The following is a 26976-nucleotide window of genomic DNA, read 5'->3' as shown; positions in this document are numbered from 1 at the left end:
AAGATTGATCCCATTATTCAAGCTGTTCAATCACAGTGGTGCTGAATCTTCCTCTGGGACCAGAGGCTCCTGAGGGTGGGGCCACAGTTGCTCCTTCCATGCACACTCATGCTAACAGTGCCATAAGTTTGAACCTGCACCTAACTGCTGGGTGAGGCATTTATGTATTGCAGGTGGAGGTCTGATGGGGGTCTCCGTACTTGGCATGGATGGGAACTCATGGTGTTTCAAACATTTCTGGATGCCCAAAACGTATGGCACTAGATCAGTGCCTGGTACATAATCGGCCTTCATTAAATATTTGTGTGATGAATGAATGGTCTTTGTAAGAATCTTTACCTTTGAGTTTTCTAACCTCAGGGACAGAGACCAGGGCCATAAAGGTGCAGGGGTCTCCAGGATGTTAGGCAATTCTGGGTTTCCATTTCCTTGCCCTAGGCTAGGGAAATGATCTCTATAATAAAAAACAAACAAACAAACATTTCTTACGTTGTGTAAGGCGGGGTTTCTCAGCCTTGTGACTACTGACATTTCGGGCTAGATGTTTGTTGTGGGGACCTGTCCTGTGCATAACAGGATGTTCAGCAACATTGCTGGCCTCTAACCAATAGATGCCAGTAGTGCCCTGCACGCACGTTGTGAAGTCAAATATGTCTCCAGACACTGCCAAATGCCCCTGGAGCTGGGGGTGGGAGAGCACTCCGTGACCCCCAGTTGAGAACCACTGATCTAGGGCAACAGTTCTCAACTCCAGTTGCATATTTGAATCACCTGGGGAGACTTAAATAGTAATGCCTGGTATTTTGAGACATTCAGATGTAACTGGTTTTGGGAAGTGGCCTACATATGGGGAATTTTGAAAGCTTCCCAGGTGGTTCTAACATTTAGTTAGGTCTGAGAACCACTGGTCTAGTGCTTCACAGTCTATTAAGTTTCATGTGTTTTACAAGCTACACAACCCATCTGTGCTGGAGGTGAGGTGGGTTATTATTGTGGTTTTCTGGCTGGAGAAGCAAAGTCCAGAGGGGTGTGGAGTTGCCCAGTGAGGGGTGAAGTTGGGCTTTCTACTCAGCTCATCTGACTCCTAACTCAGTACTCTGTTCAAGGAGTGCTCTGCAAGGCCTGGGCAGATTGTCAGGTTGACCCAGGGCGTCCTTGCTGTGAGTCTCCCCTTTTCCGATTGTTTTCCCTATCCATGACCCCCCACTCCTCCTCATTCCCCCTTTGGTTTCCCTGTTTCTCTACGCAAAGGCACAGCCTAGCAATCATCTACACTCTGGTGTGAACGTGAGGCTGCTCTCTTTCTTCTAGGGGGATTTGCAAGTCATGCCTCATCTGTAACAGTGAAAAGAAAGGCTCTATATCAGCCCATTGATGGGGTGGGGATGGTCTTGGGGTGGTAAACTGTGTGTTCGTGACATCTCTGAAATCAAATCCGGTAGGTAATTACCTTTGGTTAAGGTTTACCTCATGCTAGATTTGGGCTTAAAGTTCAGTTCCATTTCATTCCAATTCCATTCCAATTCCATTTCATTCACAAATAATCATGGAGCATCTCCTTTGTGTACAGCACAGTCATGAAGCCATTCTCTGTTGTTCGGATCTCCCTAACTAGGTCTAAGTTCCCGGGGTGGAAGGTGTCTTCTCCTGCTTCTGTGGCACTCACTATACTTTAGTCCCATTTAGACACATAACATGGTAGCTTTTTAATACGCAGGTGATCGAATGTCAGGTCACACTCACCCCGAAGACCCAAACCCGTACTCCTGGAGAAAAACATGCACAGGTGCAACCTCAGGACTAAATTTGCAGATGTGTGGCTGAATTTCTCCCTTCTGCTCTTGAGTGGCATCAGGAGCTGGCCTCAGAAGCCCTGGGGAAAAGTGAGCGTAGTGGGGTGTGAAACTTCCCTAAAACAAACATCTTGAACAGAGATCACTTTATTGGTATGGCTTTGTTTTAAGCAAAGGACAAAAGACAAAGCCAAGAGACAGACTCTTCTAACAGATGCCTGGGGCTGGCTGGACATTTCTGCCCCTTGCTGTGCAAAGAGGGGGATCCGGGCCCACACACCCACACCACTCATTCCTTGACACCAGTGGTCTGCCTGGGCCTCAGTGCACCTTCTTGAATACTTGCTTGCAGACAACACCCTGCACTCTCATCTCCTGAAACAAAAGCAGATGCTGGTCATTGGCCAGAGCAAAGTCACACATAGGGCTTAGTGCATCTCAGGACAGGAACTTTGAAAATACTCACTGGTGGCTATCCTCCCTCAAGAGTTGGTTTAACTAACCAATTCTTTGGATAGTCAGCTAAACTGGATAGTGGAGATCAGGCTCTGCAGCACGCTAGAGATAGAGCTGGCTGGAAGGAACAGATGTGGCTCACAGCTGACCAGCAGGACCCCTGTGCCTCCTCTCCCGCACCCCCTCTCCCTGACCTAGACTGAGATCATGGCTCCGGGAAGCTTAGAGAATTCTTGGCTCTGGCCTGCACGATTTGGCATGGTGGATATATACATCATTTGGGAGCAAATTTGCTTCTGCCACTTTATAGATGTGCAATTTGGACGTGTAATCTAAGCTTTCTGGGCCCTCACATCCTCATCTCTAAAACAGGAACCATATTCCTATTTTGAGAGAATAGAAAGAGATACAGGATGTGAAGGGCTTAGCTCCTTGCTGATGCTTAGATGTTCCTCTTCCCCCATCCCTCAGATTAGGCTGTTGGGTCAGCCTAGACCTTCAAAACACATTGCTCAGTTTTTTAAGTCACTCAAGCATCTTCTCCAGGCCCTTGGACCTTAACAGTAGTGAGGGCCTCTTGGGGCCCAGCCTGGCCCAGCCCATAAACCTACCAGGTGCAGCTCATCACCCTCAATCCACTGGGTCCAGCCGCGCCCCTCCTTCTCGCCCTTCTGCACACACTGGAGCTTGTCCCCGTCCCAGCTCACCGTGGTCTGCCAAGCAAGAAGCACAGTTGTCAGTCCTGAGCAAGCAGGCAGCCCCTAGGGGTAGGGGAGGGGACAGCTGCCAACCTTGATAATCCAGCATGTGCTCACATCGATTTCATTACAGAAAATTTGCAGCCTGAAACTCCCTGTTTACCACGTGCTTTTATTAAAGTGTGTAAATCAGTTTTAAAATTTATGAAATCTTTATAAATTTTGTTTAAAAGCATAATTAGGAGGGAAAAAGTCACTGGGTGGGGCTGTCATTGCAAGAGCTGAGAATGGGGCTGGACGGGGAAGGGGTCAGGGGAAAGGCTTCTGAGGGCCCAGCACAGCCCCGGTGTGGGCAGGGTGTGGGCTCTGTTCCTGCATCTGGCCGGTGAGGGGCAGACTTCTCAGAGTACCCTGCCCGTCCCAGACATTTCATCCATTCACTCATTGTTCCAACCTTTGCTGGGTCCTGGGCCCTACCCCTGCCCTCAAAGTGCTCTTCATCTCACGGGGACGATGACCTTAGACAGAAATAACCAAGTGTAGGTACGAATGGCAGCCATTAGTTGCCTGCCTGCTCTCCAGACACTGCCTGTGCTGTCTCTAAGCCTCACGACTGTCCGCCTGGAGCATGAATGAGCATCTTCCTCTCACTGATCAAGTTAAGGGACTTGCCAAGCTCACCCTGGTGTCAGAGCCAGGTCAGAACAGGGATCTGTGGGGCTCTGCAGTCCCCCTCCCCACTGTACTGCACTGCTTCTTTAAGCGCCCAGTGTCAGCAGTTACAGGTCAGGGGCGGTGGGAGCCCAAGTGAGAGTCCACGGAAGAGGCAGGTCTGGGAAGAGAAGGCACAGGGCTGGGCCTGAGGAGGACAGTGGAGCTGGAGGAGAGGAAAGGAGGTGTGGGGGAGAGAGTTCTTGGTGGCCATCACGAGATGAAGGCACAGTGGTGGGACAGCAGGAGTTCAGCAGGCAGGCACCAGGGAACCATGGCAGAAGGAGGAGGAAGGTCCTTCTGTCCTGCCCGGGCTCGGCGGAGCATAGGTGAGCTCTGCCAACACCTCCTCACCTTTGGGCACTCACATCTTCCCTGAGCACTGAGTCTGCCAGGTGCTGGGCAGCTGAAGAGAAGACAGGCAGGAAGTGGAGGCCCAGCCTGTGTCCTTGGGAGATTTCACTCTTGTTTCTTGGAACAGAAAGGGCCCCCCAGGAACACAGTGCTTAGTGTTAGAATTCAGAGGCAAGGCAGTCTTGTCTCCCCAGCGTAGCCATGAGCGTGGTCTAGATTGGGATGTATGTCCCAGAGCTGGGCACACACAGAAGGCACAGTGGGCATCTCTCATATTTGCGGCTGTCCACCTCCTTTTGAATAGCCTTTCCATCTGGGGCAATTCCGTGTTATGAGTCCTGCCTCCCCCTGTAGTGGTCAGAACTTTGCTTGCCCGGTGCTCACTGTGTGGCCCTGAGCAAATCCATCCCTCTGCTGGGCCCCTGTGTTCCCATCTGCCACGTGAGGCCATGAACTCAGAGGCCTTGGCTTTGGAGAGCCAAGGTTCTAGGATTCTTACGTTCCTTGCCATGCTCAGCCGAGAGTCAGGACAGTCGGCAACAGCCTGATAAGGATGTGGGAGAGGAGAAATCTGGGAAATGGATGTGGCATAAGTGGGGCCACCTCCAACATGAGGATCCCGCACCCCCAAGGCCTCCCTTCTGCACTTGCTGATCACTACTGCCCTCTGCTGTGGGGACGATGCCTGCAGCGAGACAGCACAAGGCAGGTAGAGCCAGGTGTGTTCCCCCAGCTTTGCAGAGGAGTCAGTCTGACCTTTGCCCCGGACCCTGTTCCAGAGGGACAAGGGGCACAAGGGGAGTGGGGGGCAGATCTCCCCAACGGGTCCAGAGATTCACTCACGGCACATGTCTAGCCCCAAGCCAGAGAGACGGTCCCACCTCTAAGCCAGCACATATGGTTAATGTCTGGTAAGACATGTCACAGGCAAAGACTGCTAATGATGTCATGCCATAAATAAGACAAGATGCCCCGTCACTTCAGCCCTGCTTCATTTGTGCCAGGCTGGTAAAGGGAAGTGGGGACCGAGAAGTCAGTCCTTGACATCAAGGAGCTAGTAAGAACACTTGCTTTCCTCATCAACTGATCTTCTCTTCATGGGTTTATCCAGAAGTCTACCGTGCATACGAAAGGCTCCTGGTTCAATCAGAGGCGCCAGAGAGAACTGCTTGTTTTCAGCTATGATACACACACTTTTGCCTCTTCTGGAAACATTGGCCAGTGAGCATATTCCCACAATTTGTATTGGAAAATGGAAAAAATGCTCAAAGAAGAAAATAGTAATAAAAAGAATACGTGTAATCTTGCTTCTTCAGAGATAACTGTTCTGACATTTTATGTGGTTACAATGTATGATGTATTCCATCCAGTCTTTTATCTATCTATCTACATTTCTGTTTTTATAAAATTAGGATTGCATCATTTATGGTTTTGTATCCTCATTTCTTCATTTAATAGAAGAAATTTTTCATTTCAACAATATTCTCCATAGCATTATTTTAACTGTTATATAATATTCAGGAAATGGCTACATACTTTGTAGGGCACGGCACAAAATGAAAACGAGAAACCCCTTGTTCAAAAATGATTAAGAATTTTAAGACAATGAGAGCAGAGCATTAAACCAAGTGAGGGGCCCTTCTGGGTGTGGGGCCCTGAGGGAACTGCATTGGTCACAGGCCAGTGACGCTGGCCCTGGTACTATTTCACTATACATACATATTATTATTTAGCTGATTGCCTATTCATGTACATTTAAGCGATTTATAATTCTGTACTACTATAAATAAGACTTCTTATATACATAGTTTTGAACACATTGTTTCCTTAGAATAAATTTCCAGAGGAGGAATCATCTCATCAAAGACTGTGCACATCTTTAAAGCTTTCGATAAGTATCGCCAACTTGATCTCCAGAAAGCTCATACATGTTTAACACCAGTGTCATGGCAGAAATGTTTGTTAATGGTAAAGCAGCCTTTGCTCCTGTGCCACCATGTCACCCTTCCCAGATCACTTGGCATCTTTTAACAAGGGCTATCTGGATATAAATAATAATCCTACCTTAGCCCAGAAAAAGACAGATGGCAGAATTTCAGGCAGATCCAGGGTACAGGGAGCAGAAGCCTATTTCAGTGTAGAGAAGCCTTTCTTGGAGCCCTACAAATCTGATCTCTGAAAGGGAAGGATCCCTATCACATGAATACTATTAATACATGTTTCCAAGGAAGCACTCTGTCAACTCCAAGCTTACGTTGACTGTGATCCTGGGTGAGTTGGACAGAGCAGAGATTATTCTTGACTGTATTAGATGCAGAGGGGTGGCTGAGCTCAGAGAGGTTTTGTGACTTTCTCAGTGTCATCCAGTTAATGAGAAAAAGAATTTGGGCTGAAATATGGGTCTCGCAATATTTGGTGCCCACTTGTTTCCCCGCCCAAAGCAGGGCACCCACCAGATGCCCACTAAAGTCTCTGGGGGCTGCAGAAAAAACGTGGGCATTGTGCTAAGACTCCGAGCAGCCTCCTGGAGGAATACCCTCCAGTTCACTCCCCCCACTGCAGGCTGTGGGTGCTGGGAGTCGGACAGGGGTCTTAAAGGCTCCTGCCTGTAAGGAGATCGCCACAGAGAGGTGCAGACAGAGGAACACCCGGCTGTCACTGCCTGATGTGGTAGGTCCTGTGATCAGGGAAGCACAGGGCGCTGGAGTGGCCACTGGGGGCCTCCTGATTCCCAAAGGGGTTTCAAAAAGCGGGAGAGGCATTTGGGGCAGAGTGAATACGGATGCATGTTGGCCCGGGGAGCAGGCTGTGAGGGAGAAATGACAAGCCAGTGCTGTAGAAGTCTATCCTGGAGTTAAGGAGAGGGAGGGACAAGGCTGTTGGGGCTGGTAGATAGACAGGGCCACAATGCCACACTGAGAAACTTGGACTATGGCCTGGAGCATGTTTTCAATGCCTGTCTTTGCTGCCCATGCCCCTCAGTTTGACCCAGTATTGGCAGCAAAGCACATGTTCCTTGGCATCAGAGAGAGCTGGGTCCTCAGTTCCCGGCTACGTGGGATGACTTTGGGTAACTAGATTAACCTCTCTGAGCCTCAGTGCCCTCAGCTGCAAACGAGGGCTAAATGATAAACTGTGCTAGACAGTTTATCCATTGGTGGCCCCCAATGGATCACATGATATTCACACCCCTGTGAAGTCCCTTCCCACATCAGCTCCGCTTGGCTATGTGACTTGTTTTGGCCAGTGGGACATTAGCAAGCGTGATGTAAGCAGTGCCTTCGTAAGCACTTGTACACTGGGGGCTTGTCCTCTTGGAATCCCCCCTCTTGAAACCCAGCTGCCATGCTTTAGGGCAGCCCAGGCTATTCTGCTGAAAAGAAAGGCCCCATGGAGAAGCCATGGAGGTTGAGCGGAGGGGCCACTTGGAGAAGAGGTAAGACACCCCAGCTGATCTCCCAGCTGAGCACCACCACACGCAGCTGAAGAACTACCCAGTGAACCCCAGAATCATGAGCATATACGGTTGCTGTTTTAAGCTATTAAGTTTTGGGGTGTTTTGTTACATGGCATTAGATAAAATATCTACTTTACCAACTTGTTCTGAGGATTAGAGAAATTATACAGAAAATGCATGGGCTGGCACACAGGAGGCGCTAGGTAATGGTAACCATGATGCCCAGAGCTTGGATAAGGAAGGGGTTTGCTTGTCGAAGATGAGTAACAACTAAAGTCTTTATTTTTCCTTTTTTTAAAGAATTGGAGATTTTTAAAACAGTGATAGACGTGCTATTCGTCATGGCTAAAGTTTTGGGAAGCTCCTTCTCCTTCTAGGAGACTTGGATCAAGAGGAGGGCTTTCAGAGGCCGCCCGCTGGGCACTGCCACACCTGCTTCCCCTACACCTTAACTAGTTTTTGTTTAAGCAGAAGATCTCTTTGGAGACTCCCCGCTGATAGCTGTGATGGCTGGCTGTGTGAGTTAGTTCTCCCACTCAGTACCCCGTGTTTGCTTTTGGTACAACTGGATTTTTCTTTTTAAGCTTTTTGTCTTGAGGGAATAAACTAGCCATTTCTCAGAGGATCAGATTTGTCATAGAACAGAAAATGGGTGGGGGAGGGAGGCAGGAGGGCAATCACTTAAAAGTAAATGAGAGGGAAAAGGAAACAAGTAATGTTGGAAGGGGGATGGGTGACAAACCATGGTGACTCATTTTCTGGTAACACAATGTAACTTCTGGTAACAGCCTTCCCCAGGAGCCAAGCACTTATTCCATGGCCTCCCTCTGAAGTCATCAGCCGGCCCCCTTTGCTAGATCAGGGGCAGAGAGCAGTCTGGGACAAGGATTCAGCCATACCTGAACGCCAGATCTGAAAGGGTCTTTGAGGGGTTATTCAGTCTGGTTTCCTAGATTAATCCAATTATTAAATCAGGGTCTAGTGGAGGAATTTCAGGTAGGAGGACGTTCCTGATGCTTTTCAGGTCCCACAGAAAAGGCAGGTGCCTGTGAGGATGGGGTGAACGGGGTACCAACCAAAGGGCTGGGCAGTGCTGCTGCACCAACCCCACCATGGGCTCTGGGGCCCCACCTTAGAAATGAAGCCCAAGCAAATCCCAAACCAGGGGAAGGAATGGCCATCTTCAACTCACCTTCTCACCAGTAGTTCTCACCCCACAGACCACCTGAAAGTCTGCAAATGGGCTGGAACCCAGGGAAGCTGGTTGTAAAGTGAAGCCAGTCTCACTTTTCTAATAAAAACTAATAATAACTCTCATCGCTTTGTCCTCGTCAGCAGTTTTCCCAGAGAGATATGTGTCAACAGATGAATGAAGACAGCTTTGCACCACAATGACAAGGGACTGTCACTTCAAAAGCCATTATCCAGCGCCTCTGACCACTTAGAAACCCTAGCTGACACTGCTGCCTGGGACCAATGACACAGAAAGCCCAGCTCCCACGGGCAGCCTGAGTGAGCATGTCCCAGGGATGCTGTGAGGCCCACTTGCCCTGCTTAGGTGACCGGTACTGGGAGTGACAGGCAATTCCCACTAAATGGAACCATCTCTCTTGACAGTGACCTGGCATGACCTACAAATGGTGGTACTCAACTTGGCTGTCAAGAAACTTGCAGCATTTGTTAAAGCTCCCACATGCCCCCAAACACCCACTCCCAAGAGCAGGGGACGATGGGTCACTCATATTCCTTTGTCCTCATCCACCTGGCCCTAGCAGTCCCTCTGGTAATGGACCCACGTCTGGAAAGCTGCGACTCAATCCCAATGGCTCTGTGGTTCCAGAGCCAGGTTGTAAGAGGTGTGACTTTGCCCAGGGTGATGCTTACTGCTTGCAACGGCCAGAGCCAGGACTCTCTAGATTTGGGGGTAAAATTTAAAAACCAGACAGTGAGTAGATATTTTCTATACATAATGCAAATTGCTAAAAGATGCAAATTGGCCTTTCCTCTTGGAGTTTGATTTTACAGTGTGCTTCTCTCTTTGAGGGTATGTGTGTTCCTGGGCAAACAGAAGGTTTTCAGCACCTGCTGCTTGTGTTACATAAGCAATTGGGAGGGAAGGGCAGGAAGGTAACAGAGAACTTGCCCAGTGCCAAGTACTGTGCTGGGAGCTTTCCACAATGTTTCACTTAATCTTCCAGCTTTGGAGCTGATAAACATTAGGCTTTTGTCAGTAACCAGCCTGTCACTTAGGGGCTAGAGCTTGAGCCCTAACTTGAACCCGGAAGTCTGTGAGCTGCCTGCAAGGCCAGGCTGGGCGAGGGGGTGGGTGGTGGCTCCTCTTCTCTGGTCCGTTCCTGGGGGGCTGGCATTATCTAAAATCAGCATATTCAAGAGGAAATGCCAGTTTCACTCTAAAAGCAGATTAAAGCTAAATTAATAAGGCCTTAAAATGTGAACGAGCAATTAGAGACATAAAAGCTGTTAAAACCAACTAATACGAACTAGTAAAGCCACAACAAGGCCTTTGTGGGTCTGAAAGAATGCAATTCTAATACCATGAAGACACTAATAGCAAATGATAACACATTTTTTAGGACAAACAAAATGAGAAAATGTTAAGACTAATAATCTTGACATGTTATAGTTTTTTTCCTTAAATATTAATATTAATATTTCAGACACTGCCTAGAATCAGTTTAAACAGTTGGAGTGCTCAAGGCCCCATGGAGGCCAAGGATCTGGGTGGGGAGGTGGGAAATGGATTTTGAGAAGGTGGGGGGCTCTGTGGGACTGCATTCGTTCATTCCAGGGGCCCAGTGCTCAGGGTGGCCCGAATGCTGGGCTGGACCCAAGTTCTGCCACGGGGCAGCCCAGCCTGGAGCGAAGGCAGACGTGTATACTGGCAGGGCACCACTGTGCTCTGTGCTGGACGGGCGATGGCACCCACCCCAGTCGGGGGTCCAAGGAAGGCTTCCCGGTGGGAGTGATAGCATTGCTGTCATTATCACTGTCACCGTCATAACCATAAGAACATGCATGGAGTACTCATTATGTGCCAGGCATGGTATTAAGCAAAGCATGTGTCACATCAGTTTGATTCCTCAAGAACTCCTGGAGCAAGTATGCTTCTCCTCATTTTACAAATGTGGAGACTGAGGCCTGACGTCTCCCAGCCACGAAGTGGGGAGATGAGATCTGACTCTAGAGCTCGTGCTCTTGGCTACTGCGTTCTGCAGTTTCCTGACCTAAGCTGCCTCTGGAATGAGCAGCAGGATTTTGCAGCATGGTTCTGTGCAAGGGAACAGCGTTCAGCGATCGTGGGTTCCACATCTCCTGTACACCGGCTGCAGGTGCCGGAGAGAGGGAGGTAAGGCAAAGACCTTGCTTTCCGGGGCTCACAAACTATCAGAGAAGAAGAAAAGAAGACAGAGAATTCTAGCAGAACGCTAAGTACTGGCAGACAGAGGTGCTGGGGGTTCTGGAAGTGGGAAGGCACCTTATCAGCTTCCAAGCCAGGGAGAGGCCCATCAGGGAAGGCTTCCTGGAGGAGGTAAGGCTACAAGTAATGCTGGAACTGGTGCCAGAAAACACCCTAGGAGCTCGGTTAAAAAGTAGAAAGAGGAAGAGGAACAAGGGAATCCCAGGCAAGGGGAACATATCATGGACAGTTGCAGGAAAGTCAGGAGCAGCAAGGGATTCTCCAAACGCGCTTTGCCCAGCTGGACTCTCCTGTTTGACCCTCTTCATGAAGCCCAGCCGGAACTGACGGCTCACAGCCTCGCTGCTTCCTCACGTCATGACTGCATGCTCTGGTTCCAGATGCTTGCTTCTCTGCTGGGCAGAGCAGGCTCCGCTACCAGGGACCAGTGCAAGGAATCACTCTGTTATCAGTTCCACCAGCACTGGTGTGTGAGGGGGGATACAGGGAAGAATGTAGGAATAAGGGAGGGGCGTCCTGCCAGAGAGTGCTAGAGGGTCACTGGAGACCTCTTCTCTTCCATGGGAGGCTCCGGCCCCTATTTTTTTTTTTTTTTTTAAATATCTTTCAAGGCAAATAGAAATAAACAGCTCCCAGAAGATAAGAGGTCCTAGCCTGGTAACCAGGGGAGAGTGAGAAGGTCAGGATCTCTTGACTGAGAGCTCCTTGGGCTCTGGGGTGCTTTTATTCACTGCAGGATACCAGCCCTCATCTTGGAATCCGTGGCAGAAAAAATGTGCATTACCATTTGTTGAATGAATGAATGGCAGAAAACATTCTAGTGGTACTTTTGTAATTTTTCAGGCAACAAACACCCCCTTTTCTTTCTTATGTTCCAAGCAATGTGGCTGTTTATTCTTCCATAGATGAGCCGTATAGAAATGGGTTAGCCATTGGAGTGCTCTGCTCTGGCCTTGGGTCTCTGAGGCTCGGAGAGCTTAGCACCATACCCAGAGCCACACAGCTAGGAAGAGTATGAGACACGGTTTAAACTCCCTTATGCCCAACTCTCAGCCCATGACCTGCCCACTGTTCCCACACGCACATCTCACTGCCATGGGTACTGTGGCCATTGAACAGCACCTGGCAGGCTATGGGTCAGCGGCTCACCTGCCCAAGCTGGGCACTGAGGAGGGACCCAATGGCAGCCTTGGATAGGCCTGAGCTCCAGCCCAGGCCCACCTCTTTCTCACTGGGTGACCTTGAGTGATATACTCCACCTCTCTGAGCTTCCACTTCTCCATCTGCAAAATGAGGCTAGTGAGCTCTGCCGCAGAGCACAGCCAGCAGGATGAAATGAAACAAGGAGGTGCAAGGGCCCATTTCAGTGCCCGACATATAAAATACACAGCCAACAGTAGTGTCGGCCTGCTCCTGGCCTTGCCCAGCCTGCTCTCTGTGGGTGTGGAGAGGCAGGTGCCCCTTCAGGCCAGCCTCTGCCCTCATAACCCTGCTAGCTCTTCTCCAGGTGGCCAGGTGTCCCTTCACACATGTGACTACCACCAGAATTTCTCTTCTGGAGGTCACAGTTCATGGGACGAGAGGATTAATTATAACAGCTCATATTGATGGAACAGCTGCACTTCAGGTTTTCCCATACACCACACACCATTCATCTAATCCTCCCCATGAAGTAGGCATACCCTACTTTGTAATTATCCCCATTTCACAGACAAGTAAAGGCACAGAGGGGTGAAGTAACTGCCTAAGGCCACCCAGTTTGTAAGGGGCAGAGTTTCCAAGGATGATGGTCCGGCCGATCTGGCGGATCAGGCTTCAGAGCTGAACCAGCTACGACGCAGACTGCCAGGCTCCTGCATCACAGGGAGTCGGGCCGTGGACCAGCAAGAGCTTAAAGGAGGGTCAGAAACAGCTGCCTCCAGCCCTTGAAGCTGGGGTGCTTGGCCAGCAATGTGGCCTCCACTGCTGGGACAATAGGATGCAAACCAGACCTTCCTCCCCTGCAGCTCACGACTCCATCCTACAATGTCACTGCTTCATCAGGGGACACTCATCTTAGATTTCAAAAGCCTCACAGAGAAACTAATCCAGAGCTCTGACTCCTTAAAATAACAACTGTTCCATCTCTCCCTGGTAACAGTCTGGAGTTAGACTGTCTATTTCAAATCCTAGCTGCACCAGCTACCTGAAGTCGGACAAGTTATATCACTGCTCTGCATTTCATTTTCTTCATATATAGTATAGGAAGAATTCGGGCATCTTCATCATAGAATTGTTGTGAGGATTAAAAGAATTAATGCATGGAAAGGGATTAGAAGGATTCCTGGGACATGGGAAATACCCAACAAACACTGGCTATCATTAAATGGCAAGTGGACCTTGCAGTGATATGGCCAATGACTACCATTTGTATATTCGAGGTTCTGTTATTTCCACTTAACATTCATTTAATGAACACATCGGAGCCCACTGTGCTAGGCACTGCAGATATGGAGGTGTGGCCCCTGCTGTCCAGAATCTCAAACTAGCCTCACAGGTGCCCTAAGAGCAGCACCTGCAGAGAGGGGCCAGGAGGCAAAAGAGGGGAATGGTGGTGGGAGGGGGCGTTAGGATGGGATCAGTGGAGCCTTAAGCCTGGGCTGAGTCTTGACCAACAGGTAATTATCCCCCCAGGGGAAGAGGCAAGGAGACATCCCACGGAAGTGAGCAGGGAGAGGGGATGTCAGGAGGATGGCAAGTGAAGCCACTAACATATGGAGGGATGGGTCCAAGCACAGAGGTGAGGGAGGAAATGGGCTGGAGACTTAGGTAGGGCCATGACCTAAGAGCCCAAGTGCCATCTGGCCTTTACCTCTCAGCACTGGGGAGCCCCTGGGAGTTTTAAGCTGGGGAGTAGCATGATCAAGTTCCCTTTTTAGACTGTGAAGGGTGGGCTAAAGTGTTGAGCATGGTAGAAGGGAGATCAACGTGAAGATACTGCAGTAATTAAATGAAATAACCCAGGGAAAGCGCTGGGTCTGGCACATAGTAAGAACAAGAAATGTTAATTGTTATTATTATTGTAGGCAAGAGATATTCAGAGCAGTGGGGATGGGGAAGAGAGAGATGTTAAGAAGTAGAATCTGTGGAACTTGTTGGCTGATTATCCATAAACAATTTTCATTTATCTTCATAGTGATCATTTACATGGCTACATAGTGGTCTATGGAATTAAATAGCCACAGTCTTTCTAACCACCCACAGTTATTTGGTATTTAGGAGTGCCAGCAGGAGACATCCTATTCCATGAACCACACAAAGTCAGCAATCAGAGAGATCCGAAGTCAAATCACAAGTCTATGGTTAGCCAGTAGCGTGACCCTGGGCAGGACTTGCGTTTCCCTGTCTGTAAAATGGGAGAGTAGCACCTCCTCTCCAGGCTTATTGGAGGATTAAATAGATACACCTAGAGTGGTAGGCAGGGCCTGCCGCCTAGTAGGCCTTCAGACAGTGGTTACACTTATGTGGGTTGTTGAGGATTATTATCAGAGTGACAAATACCCTTGTACAACCGGAATAATTTTCCTGAAATATAATCCCTTAAGTGGGATACCTGATTTAAAGAGTAAGATGATTTTCTGACTCATTGCACATTGTTAGAGAGATTTTTTTATAATTTTCTGAGTGCAGGACTAGTTCCATTGTAAAGTTAGCAAAGGTGGGGTTTGGAGCCTGGGGTCTCTGCCATCCCTACCTTCATGCCCATCTTGCTTATGCAGGTCTTCCCCAGAGTACTGCCCTGCTGTCCTTGGACCCGCAGGTCAGAAAAGGAAGAGGGAAGAAAGTGGGGGTGGGGGAGAAGAGGAAAAGGAGGGGAAGAAGGAAGGAATGAAGAAGGGAAGGAAGGACTCATTAGTATTCCTATATTAATAGTAGCTAGCTAGCGTTCCGAGGTGTTTGCATTTTAAAGGAAACACCTGGAGAAGTCATTGGATATTTAACCAAAATAAATGCACTCTAATGGTGGCATTTGAGACAGCATGACATACACCTGAGGTTCCTCTTTGGAGGACAAGGGGCAGTGAGTGTGTGTGAGTGTGAGTATGTGTGAGTGCAGGTGTGTGCACTTGTGCGCGCTCTAGCACAGCTCAATTTATACAACAGAGACACCTACAAAATGGTTCCCAGGGAGAGCGCGACTGTGAATCAGGCACAGTCCTTGCTCTCAGGGGAGTTTTCAGTCAACTCCAAGTCAAAAATACAAATAAATCCCTGAGCCCAAGTAAAATGTCTCCAAAGGCCTAGGCTGCAAGGGCTGGTTTCCAGAGACTACTCGCAGTGGGGTGGGCTGTCCAGGGAAAGGCACAAACTCCCTCAACCCCTCTTCTCGTCCAGCAAAGGGGACCCTAGCAGGGGACAGCAGTGAACATCTTCTGGGTGCCTGGAGGGCTTACAGCCCCACCCACTGCGTCAGGTTCCAGTGCTGCGGAGCCAGGGGTCCTGGGTTGATGGTGAGGGCCCAGAAATCCTCAGAGGCTGGGAGGGTAGAACAGTGCAAAGCAGGCTCCCACGCTGAGCTAGAGTCCAAAAAGTCATTTCAGCTACGCTTAAACTCATCTCCTTGAGACTTTGGAGGGGGATGCAGGGCTGAAGGTGAAGTCCTGGGCTGCCCCAACACTCGTAGGTTTTCCCACAGGACTCCCCCTTTTCCCTTCCAGAATGCCATGCCAGGGCCAGGGAGATGAAAGTTCCTGCCCCAGCTGCAGGAGCCTGGCCCCTGGCACTACTGGCTGCTCCTCTCCCATCTTCACAGAGTCCTACACAAGATTAGTCAAAACAGCCCAACCCTGACAGACCTTCAAATGTTAGCCAAAGAATAACGTTCCAACCCCCACTGAGCACTCACTGTGCGCCAGGCTCCATGACACTGGCCTAGCGTGCGTATAGCACACTGAGCTTTCCTAAAGTCTCTGCCACCCTACATGTTCTTCCAGAACCTTGCCATGCGTCCATTAAGATGTGGCATCTATGTTCCCTCGCCTGGAAGATGGGTAGGCCTTTGCAACTGATTTGACCAACAAAGTATGGAAGACTTGTTGCTATATGACCTCAGATGCTAGGTAGCTCATAAAAAATGCCTTGCCTTGTTCTCTTGAGACTGTCATTCTTGGAACCTAGCTGCCACATTGTGAGGAAGCCCAAGCAGCCAAGTAGAGAGTGTGAGTTAGCCATCTGGAAAGTGGAGCCTCCAGCTCCCAGCGACAGAGCAGGCAGCAGGGACAAGTCATCCCCTCTGAGCCCTGACCAATTGCAGATTTGGTATCACTTACCTGGACCCTCAGTTGCAAACCATCATGGGCTACTGCAAGACTGGTGTCCCCAGGCAGGCAGAAGACTGTCCCTATCTGGGACAGACCTCTTTACTCCCATTCATCCCCCAGAGCCAGGCACATTTTACCCCAGCACAGACGTACTATACTGAATCGTGATGGGAACATCACAGGAACCTCGGCATGGGCCAGCCTGCTTCCTCGTTTCTCTTCCTTGGTAGTTATCAGAAGTGTGGTCCTTGAACCAACAACACCAGCTTCATCTGGGACTTGTGAGAAAAACAAGTTCTCGAGCCCCACCCTAGACCTTCAGAATCAGAAACTCTGGGGGTGGGGTAAGCTCAAGTTGAGACCTATTGCTCAAACTGCTGATGTGGGTCGTAACCCATAATCTCTGAGGTCTGAATATTTTAGGATGTTTTCAGATGCAAGTGATAGGAAACCAGCCCAAATGGCTTAAGGGGAAAGAAGGGGAATGTATTGGTTCAAGTACACGGGAAGTCTAGGGATGGTGTTAGTGTCAGGAACTCCAGTAACCCTGCAGTGTGGCATTCTCTCTCTCCCTCCCTCTCTCTCTCTGCCTCATCTTATTTTTTCCTTCTATTAGGTTTTTCCATGCAGCTGCAGAAGGGTGGGAGGGGCACTGGCTTCAGAGAGCTCCAAGCTTACATCGTACCAGCTTATCAACCTTTAAGGGAATAGAACTCACCTCTCTCTCAGAGTCCCTAAATTAAATTCCAGGAAAGGGTGTGATTGGCCCAGTTTGGGTCGTGTGCACAATCACAGGCTATGGGAAGCGGTGATCACCCTGGTAGAAAGTGCTCATCCCAGAAGAGACAGCGTACTGTGACTTGCCGTCCCGCCAGGCCCAGGACGGTGAGCAGGGGTGATCCTCACCATACAGAGGAGGTGCTTCTCTGGGTGGGAGCCCGGTGGTGATGTGGTCAGAAAAACAAACAGCTGAAACTCATCAGTAAACTCCTGGCCTTCATAAGCTATTGTGCCTTGCCCCTCACTCTGGGGTATCATGGGCCCTGGCCCTGTTCTGCACATGGTATTGTGGCTTCACAAGGCCCTGCCCCCTGTAGTATCTCTATAGTGCTCAGCATTTGCCTTGCAAGGTAGGCTGAGCAGCAATCATGATGCCTGTTTTGCAGATGTGAAAATGGAGGTGGTGTGTCTAATCATTTAAGGTTACTCTGTCACTTAGGCAACAGAGAATTCAAAACCAGATGTTCTGACCTTAACACCAGCGCTCCTTCTACTCATCCTTGGCCTTGTTGGAAGTGGCCACCTACTTCCACACTGTGCTGAGGCTTGCCATAAGGGGTGCTTGCCATAAGGAGCGGGGTACTGGCCCTCCACAACGCTCTGTGGCAGACCTTGTGGCAGGGAGCTTTATAAACAGATTGGCTAGAATCCTTCCTCTGCCACCTGCCAGCTGGGTGACCTTGGGCTGAAAAGGTACTTCATCTCTCTCAGCTTCAGATTCTCATCTGTGAAATGAGCATAGTGATACTTATAGAATAGTATTGTTGTGGAGACCAAAGGAGAAAAAGTACTAAAAGCACTTGGTGCAGGCATGGCACTTAGTAGAGATTTAGTACACGTTATTTTCCTTTGTTCCTGTCTGATAAAAACCCAAATCTAACAAACCAGTGTGATTTTTGAAAGCTACTTTGTGAATTTTATTTGGGTTGCTTTAATTCTTCTTTTTGTAATCCTCAAAAGCATGCTGCTGACACTGATTTCAAAGGTCGGAGAACTTCAGCTAAGACATGAAAGAGATCCTGTGTTTCTGTCCTGGAAAGGACCCAGCTGAATGCTGGGTGCCTGATCTGGGCAGGGGCGGCTCGCAGAGCCTCCCAAGTTCAACTGCTTTCTCAGCTCAGCAGCCCAGGGAGTTAATTTTGCCAGTGGCATTGTGTTTTTAAAATAAGAACTAAAAAAATCTCTTTAATGGGTCAAGAACAGGATCAGAAAGCTGGCAAAATTTAAACCAAAGTGTTAATGTGGTTTGGTGGATTTCATTTATTACCGTATATAATTAGATGGAAGGATGGATGGATGGACGGATGGATGTAAGTAAGGCAGTCAGGGGCAGAAAGGAAGGAAACATAGTTAAAAAACTCAGAAAATCTGTAAGTGCTGATATGGAAATATTAAGTGGAAAACATATGCAGAGAAATGGATTCTTTTCCTTCCCTCCCTCTCTTTGTTTCTTCCTTCCTTTTGGCTTTAGAGAACCTATCAATTGAACAACCCACAGACAGATATCGTATATGTTTGAGGAAGATTTCTGTACAGTCCACCAGAAACGGTAACAGTGACAACCTCTGGAGGGTGGGAATTGAGCCAAGTAGGGGAAGGGGTCCTTTCCTTTTCAGGCCGCACTCTCTTGTGCTATTTGAATTTTTTCTTTTTAAAATAAAACAAAGAAAGCGACAGTGGAGAGGAGGGTGGAAGTGGGAGGCGGGCCCTGTGGAGGGGTCATCCTGAGTTCAATGCCGGTCATGAAGGCAAGGTCTCAGCCAGGGGAGGAGGCGCCAGGCCCCTGAGTGAACAAAGCTGCCTCCTCCAGGGAAGACTGACCCGGTGTCCATGGCAGGGTGACAAATGGCCCTCCTGCCATCACCACGCAGAGCCAGGCTCACGGCTGTGATTCCTGGCCCAGGCTGTCTTCTTCCACAAAAGCTGCTCATGCTAGGGGCGGGGAGGGCAGACTTGGAGACAAAGAACAGAAGCCTTCCGAGGGACTCCCTTGCCCAGGGGGAGTGAACACTATCCGAAGGTGAAGAGCACCTTCCTTTCTTAAGACTCCACCTGCCAATGCCCACATGGGCTATAGTCAGCAAATGATCTTGGTTTCTCGCTGGGCCTGATACCCCATTTTAATGGACAAAGGCATGTAGGAAGCAATGGAGAAAACCTGTGTCTGTGCAGCCGAGCCCAGCCTCTATGCATTTCCGCCAAACGATAGCCCCTGCTGTGCGTGGGTCACATAAAATCTGAATCGACCAGACTGGAAATGTGAGCTGCGTGAAAGGGCAGACAGCAACGCTGACCTGAATCCCTCCCCCACTCAGCCCAGGGAGAGGCCACACGGCCGTTGCAGGTGGCTCTGGGCAATGTTCGTAGGGGCCAGGCGATGGGCCAAACCAGCCAGTAAAACTATACCTAATTTTATAGTTTTTCCACCTTTTATGGAGACACAGGCAGGTACAGAGAGATGTTTCTGTACTCCAAAGCCATGGCTCCCAATCTTTGGTTGCATCAGAACCACCTGGAGGGCTTCCTGAAACAGATTACTGGCCCCACTCCCAGAGTTTTGATTCAGTGGGCCAAGGGTGTGGCCAGAAAAATTTGTATTTCTAAGAGATTCCCCATGATACTGGGGCTGTCTCTGCTTTGGGACCATAGCTTTAAACAAGAACACACAGTGCAAGCAGTGGCAAACAGCCATTTGATCCTCAACTTTGGGTAACTGGGCGGGGTGAGGACTGTTACCTGAAAAGCAGTGCTGGAGAATGTCCCATCTAAAGGAGGCAGTATTCCAGTGACCCACACAGTGTAGGAATAAAATGGCGCCCAGTGTTTTTGGCTCTCTTGACTTTTTTTGGGTGGGGGGGAATAACAGCCAGAAATATGGATTTTCTATGAAATCTTACAATCTTTGGTAACTGACTCTGAAGTTTTTCAAACATTGTTTAAGCCAAACAAAATACATCTGTAGGCTGGATTTTATTCTCTGGCTGCTGTTCTAGAATACAGATAAGGTTCCATGGAAAAGAGGCAGGACCAGAGACCTCTAGGCAGCCAGCCTCTGGCCCTTTGGGGAGGGATGTCAGCCTGGCCATGCCTCTCCCAGCAAGGGTTCCCAGAGACCTGTCAGGGGCACATCTAGGCTCCCTGTCAGGCCCTCCTGGCTGTCCTCTCTCCCCGCCATGCCCTACACACCAGCCATGCTAAAGTCTTTGCAGTCTGCACTTCTCTCTCCTCCGAAACCCCCTCCCAACCAGGCTTCTATGACCTCTGGGCCATTGTGCATGTGGTTCCCTCTGTCCAGAAGGCTCTTATCCCTTTCTTCACATCTGCTCTACTTACTTGACCTTTAAGCTCTCCCCTAGCTGTCACCCCCTCCAGGACCTTCCCTGACCACTGTTTCCCCAAGTTCCAGCTCTGTGCTCCTCAGTCTGCTGTGCCCCCATCATGAGCTGGGCTGTAATGGCCTGAAGATGCATCTGTCTCCTCCACTGGCTTGGGCGTCCAGGGGGCCTTGCTGCCTCTGTGACCCCGGGGCCAAGCCCAGGGCCTGGTGTGGGACAGCTCTGAAATAATATTTACCAAATGCTGTTCTCTTGGCCTTGGCCTTCCTCTTAGCCCCTTTCTGTTGGCCCGGCTACTTCCTGTCTCTCCTTCAAGCCACAGCTCAGACTCCACTTCCTGTGGGAACCTTCTCCCAGACCAGGGAGGGAGTGCTTCTCCGGCCCATCAGCACACTGTCCCCTACCGTGCTGCTTTGATCTGCCTCCCCCCACACTGAACGCCATGACGGCAGGAACCGCGTGCGATTCGTCTGACCAACACAGGGGTTGCAAACACAGAGTAAGCACCATGAGATTGCCCAGAGAGGAATGAAAAAAACAGATGAATGAATGATCCCAAGTGAGAATGAGACTCCCGTGTTGTGCTGGGAACAAACTCTTCCGGGCCATTGCTCCTGGCTGGTGGGTGCCAAACATGTGGGGCAGAAGCTCCCTCCCATTCATAGCATCAGGCCCCACAGTTGCTATAATTCTGTCATCCTACGCTCATCCAGCCATGCTCTTCACGGTGCTCCAAAGCTGCACACCACCCTGGGGGCAGCCGGAGAAGGGCTTCTCTGCACTGCAGGGGACCCAGGGCAGGTGGGAGTGGAGCAGTGGTGTCGTCCCACCACCATCAGGCTGTGACAGGTGAGTAAGTGGCTGTGTACTTGGGATGGGGCCTCCCTGAGTCCTGGGGCAGTGACAGTGACTATGAGTCCTGGCCCAGTTTCAACTAGTTTGTCCAGCTGCTAGGCTCCACTGTCTGCTCACCGACCATGAACCTGATGCTGGCCTTGAGAAGAGAAGGTGGCCATTGCCCCTTCCTTTGTATCCAAAATCCTCCCTTCCACCTACCCCACACCCCAATGCTCTTTGTTCTTTTCATTTACAATTAAATACAAAAGTCAACTCCCCCAGAAATCCTAGGATCCCCTCCTCTGGGTGCTCACAATGCCTCCATCCTCCACCCCGTGCTTTCCTTTGTAGTGCTGTGTTGTTGCTGTTTGTGTGTCTGTCTCTGCCACAAAGACTGTGAGTTCCTGGACATCAGGGACTGTGACTTGCTCTACTGTGCTGTGCCCGGTGTGGTGACCAGCATGTGAGGGATGCAGTGCGTACAGAGCAGTGGTTAATTCAGATCCTCCCTCTGCCACACACTGAACCTCCCCAAGGTCACACGGTAAGAAATCTTGTCTCGGTTTTCTTACTGGTAAAATGGGGTTGGAAAGGGTGTTGTGAAGATTGAGTTACTATAACATTTGAACAGTATCTGGTACATAGTAAGCACTGGGTGAGCGCAGTATTCACTAGTATTATCAGGTAATCAATAAATGTTACATGTGTTAATGGATGAGGGAAGGAATGAAAGAGTGAAGATAAATAATTAGCCAAGTACAAGCAAGCACATTCCAGAATCGCAGTGACCCAAAATGAAGAGATGTTTGATGTGTCTTGCGAGTTCCCCAAGAGTGAGCTGGGGCCGAGGGCTGTTCTCATGGAGCAGACGTCCCTGCAGTGGGCTGGGGAACAGGTCCTGGGCAGTAATGAGAAAGGCAGACCCTGTCTGAAGGTCTCTGTTCCCATCGTGAGTCTCTCCTGCAGATTAAGAGGCCTTGAGACTTTTAAAGTCACAACCTGACATTTCCCTACAACAACAGTGTTTTCTCCCACGAGTGGTCCCTGTAAGGCACTCCCTGCTGACTCCCTCTCCTTCCCATCATTCCAGACAGCAGACTCACACACCAGTCCTGACTGCCTTCAGATGGATAAACAAGGTGGGGGATGAGTCACCCAGGCCCCGGCTCCTCATTCACAGACCCTGGCATCCCTTCAACCACAGTTCTGACAAACCTCAGCTAACTGGTTTCTGCAAAGGCTACCAGCAGGGGAGCCGGGCAGGGAGCAGGAGTGTGTGCCTCAATGTCAGAAGGCCTAGGGTTCAAGTTCCATCTCTTGCAAGTGTCTTCCTCCCTCTGAGCCTCAGTCACCACGTAATGTGGGGTTACTTATCCCTGCCTCACTAGGCTGCAGTGTAAAAGGACCAGCACAGTGCAGGGCACACTGCAGACCAGTGCAAAGACCCTTGGTGAAGAATGGGCGGGGCTGGCGAGGACCCCCACCAATAAGCAAGGCGGCTCTGGGCCGAGCATAAGCGAACTCTGGACCCAAGACCACAGAAGGGAGAACGGAAGTGCCCTGACCTCCCAGCAACCCGAGAATGTGGATGGAGGCCTGGGGCTGACCTTCTGGAGTCTGCTGTGGTAGCACTAATTGGGGTGTCCCTGGTCACAAGCTTCCCACCCTTGGGGGAGGGGAGGCTCATGCTGCTTCCCTCCCCCACTGCTGCTTCCTCTGGCCTGGGCTGCAGGGGCGCTGACCTACTGAGTGGGTGTTGGCGGTGAGGTTCTAAGGAAGCTCAGTGGACAAACACTGGATGATAGGGTGGGCAGGGAATGGCCAGCAGCCAAATCCCAGCTTTGGGGCAAGGAGGGGCAGGCCAGAGGGCTTCCAGCAGAGACCAAAGGTCTCCCAGCTTCCTAGAGTGACACTAGGTCACATAGGAAGTTTACACTTCAATGGGACTCCCTGTGTTTCTTCACTGTTTCTTCCTTTCTTCCTTTTCCCCCCACCAGCCCACTGCTGGCCAGAGGAGAATAGTCTACAGACTTGCTTGGAATTCCAGCCCAGCCCCTCCCTAGCTGTGCTACTGCGGACATTACTTCATCTCTTTGAGACTGTTTCTTCATCTGTAAAATGGGCGTACTCACATCTTCCTCAAAGGTTGTGTGAGGCTTAGGTGAAGTCATGTGTATGAAGTGCCTGGCAGAGCGCCTGGGCATAGTGGAGAATCAACAAATCGCAGCCCTCGTAACTATTACCATCCGGTTTAGAGGGAGCAGGGTGCTTCATGAGTCTGTGCTGCCTACTGTGGGGGCCGGGAGTGGGAATTTTCCGGACGTCCCCCTCCCCACCAACACAAGGGACCTTGCTCCCTCTCAGATGAACTAGTCCAGCCCTTGGTCACGCCCCCTGGGCAGGAGACAGCGTGGGCACGCAAATCCTCACCATGCACTTGCGGTCATCTATGCCGGTCAGATCCTCCTCAAACTCCTTCCCAACCTGGAAGTCCATGATGTAGTTCCTAAACGTGCTCAGCGTGCGGATGATCATATGGTCGCCGTCCTGCAAGATCTCTTTGTCTGGCTTCAGCAAGTTGGCGATCTTGCGCAAGGCCACATTGACATCTGCAAGGGGCGCGGGGCCAGAGAGGGGCAGAGAGTTGACAGGAAAACTCAGAGAACTGTTCCCCAGGTAGCCGGGCCCCAGAAGGCCGCTCCGCCCAACGCTGCTGGGGTTTCCGCTGGCTTTGCGCCGCTCTACGCGGTCTCTGCGCGCTGCCTGTGCCTTATTTTTTTTGTAACAAAGTTTTCTGTCCTATGTTAATCTTTTCAAAACATAAAACTAGCAAACCAAGCCCAGCTGTACTAATGGAATTACCCTCGTCCAGAGCCAACTAGCAGATACTGGCCACCAATTAACCCAAACAACCCCGGATCTTGGAACGCGCAGCCTGCCGGCCACCCTCGGGGCGGTGGTCGAGGACGCCCTTTGGCGCCCGAGCGCAGCAGGCGGCCGCTCGCAGGCCGGGGCAGGAGGCGGCTCCGGAGGGCGCCGGGGAGGGGCGCCCAGAGCCGGAACCCCGAGCCCGGCGCGGCGGGCAGCGCTTACCGAGCGCGCGCAGGTACTCCTCGAAATTCTCGTTGGCCAGCATCTTCCAGTACCCGGTGAAGTCGACGGGCATTTTGGGAAGTGACTGGTGCCAGTCCGCCACGGAGCGGGAAGGAGCGGCTCTGGGTTCAGCAGGGGCAGCGGCTGCGGCTGCGGCTGTGATCCGGGTGGTGGGCGGCCCGAAAACGCGCGCCCTCCCGGGACTGGGGGCTCTGTGGGGCGGCGACAGCTGGATTCCAAGCGCGCACAAAGCCCGCGGGAGGATCCATTGTAGCCGTCGCTCCTCCCCCCTGAGAGAGGGCGGGGCAGGGGCGGGGGATGTTAGAAGGCCAGGTTTGTCCCTGGCCCGCGGCCCCCTTCATTCAGACCTTGACTTCGCTTCCCCTATAAAGGAAGAGGAGATGATGGGAGGTAGGGAGTTGCTTAATGGGCCCCCAACTCTTCGGTTCCTGAGGAATTCCTTCAAAGGCCATGAACTTCTCACACTCCGCGGCCACTTGAGGGTTGGGAACAGTCTCCTCGGGTGTGCTGGAGTGATTAGGGAAAGAGGCCACTTATGGGCCTTTGTCTAAAGCCGGCTCAGCTCCGGCTTCAAGTGCATATGACTAAACAAGCCCTCTGTGTGACTCTGATGCACAATCAAGTTAGAGACCCACTGCTTTATGCAAATGTGAGCAATTACTAATATACTGCTTATTAATTATGCCTCCCCTTTCACCTAACAGCAGCACAGTACCCCACAGTGTTCTGCACTTTGCTTTCTCACTTAATGTATTCTGGAGACCTTTCTACATCTGTATATGGAAAGTATCCTCATTCTTTTGCAAGGTATTCCATTATTTGTCCAGCTTGTCCCCTACGTAGGACATTTATGTGGCTTCTGATCCTTCACTATTAGAAACAGCACTGAAATGAAGAACTCTGATTACATCTCATTTGCCACCTGTGTGGTTATGTCAGAGAGCTTTCAAATGGCTGTCTTTGCCACCAAGGAGATGACATAATTATGTGGGTTGACTTTTTGACCCTCTATTAAAGACTATCTCTTAAATTGCTTTTTGCGCAAATCACAGCCTAGGTGACAGCAGGTACATTTTCTTCCTCTCCAGCACACCCTCCCCCTCTCCACCTCCCTGGGGCTCAGGTTAGTGTTCACAGTGCATTTGGCTGAATTAGGAAAAGATGCCTTTTCCTCACGGTAGAGGCAGCTTCCTCCCAGGAAGTGGCTTGGATTTTAGCCTCTCTCGCTCCCTTGCATCTACACCAGGGTTTCTAGCCCCACTGCTATTGATGTTTTACGCTAGATAATTCTTTGTTATGGGGGCTGTCCTATGTATTGTAGGATGTTTAGTGGCATTCCTGGCTTCTACCTGTTAGATGCCAGTGGCACCCCACAAAGATGTCTCCAGACATTGTGAAATGTCCCATGTGGTGGGGAGGGAAATCACCCCTGGGTGAGAGCCACTGCTGTAGACAGCCACACCTGCCAGCAGGCCCATTTCCCTCTGCTCCTTCGTCTGGCTCTGGGATGCTCAGGCCATCAGCTGTTCACACAGGCAATGGCTGTGTGTCCGTCTCTAGCCAGTCCAGGCCTCATCTTGGTGGGGCATCCAGTGCAGCCTATCTCAGTCCTCCCCAACCTGAAGGTGCAACAAGACACCTCTGAGGTTCAGTCAAGGGGATGGATGGGGCCTGGCCTGGCCTGGGCTTCCTTGTTGTCCTGACTCACCAGAGTGGAACATCAGCCAAAGCCTTAAACAGTGAACTGGCCACTCTTTGGTCACCCCCAACTAGTCTAAATTCTTCTCCCTGCTCTCTGGTGCCATTCAGCCCAGCCAACAGGATTTCTTACCCTCCTCAATCTTCTCCCTTTTGCTGGGTCTCCTGAGATAGTTTATGCCAAATGACCAGCACAGTGCCTGACACACAGCAGGGTCCAGTCAATCTGGCCCTCTGCCCTGCCCAGAGTGGCTCTTTATGCTCCAGGCAGAGGCCTGCCCCTCCTCCCACCTCTCCATCCTGAAGAACCAAGATCTGGCCACTCCTCCCTCTTCTGACCACTTTGACATCTCCTTCTCCACGTAATCTCACTCTCCTGAGCTGGTTGGCTGAGTACCTAGTACTTAATTCAGCTGGTTTTGCTCAGTTTCTGTCTGCCTCTTTGTTTAGTCCCCCAAATGGGTCAGTATACTCCTGCCCTTCTGGGCCTCCTCCCAGGAAGGGTCTCTCAGGTGCAGCCCTGGTGGCTGTGCTATCTCTTGCGGCTGAGGGTAGGTTGCATGTATAGGTGGTAGATGCAGAATGCCTGGCCTAACACTGGCTGTGTCACTGAAGAGCTGAGTGATCTTGGATAAGTAACTTAGCCTTTTGTGCCTCAGTTATCACACCTGTAATATGGGGACACTCTCCCTTCCTACCTCCCAGGGTGGTGAGAAGCAAAGGAGATAAGGAATCTATGGAGCGTGGCACAGAGTACTATTCCAGATCCACTGCTGTTTGGGCCAGGGGAGCCTTACAAGTGAGGGAAAAGGCAAGAGAGAGAATGTCGCTGGTCTGTGCCCCTTCTGGGGCCTTAAGATCAAGCTAATGAGTTGGAATGGGGAGTGGTCTGAGGAAGCATCGGGTATATCATGGCTGTCCTTCCTCAGCCCAACTCTGTTATGCTTCATTTAATTCATTAATCAGTAAGTATTTATTGGAGATCCTTTCTGTCTGAGGTGATA

The 26976-nt window shown here is 50.5% G+C and overlaps 1 protein-coding gene across 1 annotated transcript; it reads right to left on the bottom strand.

Moving 5' to 3' along the window:
- Positions 1–1894: 1894 nt before the first annotated feature.
- RBP1 (retinol binding protein 1) lies at positions 1895–24522 on the bottom strand. The gene is given in 5 exon segments (XM_069473164.1): positions 1895–2168; positions 2861–2962; positions 23591–23769; positions 24254–24374; positions 24376–24522. Coding segments are annotated over 5 exon segments (603 nt in total). The 3' UTR covers positions 1895–2114.
- Positions 24523–26976: the final 2454 nt, after the last annotated feature.

Source organism: Eulemur rufifrons, chromosome 7, assembly GCF_041146395.1.
Source record: "Eulemur rufifrons isolate Redbay chromosome 7, OSU_ERuf_1, whole genome shotgun sequence".
In the NCBI taxonomy this organism is placed as follows: Eukaryota; Metazoa; Chordata; class Mammalia; order Primates; family Lemuridae; genus Eulemur; species Eulemur rufifrons.
The sequence above is the reverse complement of the archived record's forward strand: the minus strand, read 5'-3'. Positions and strand labels throughout refer to the sequence as shown.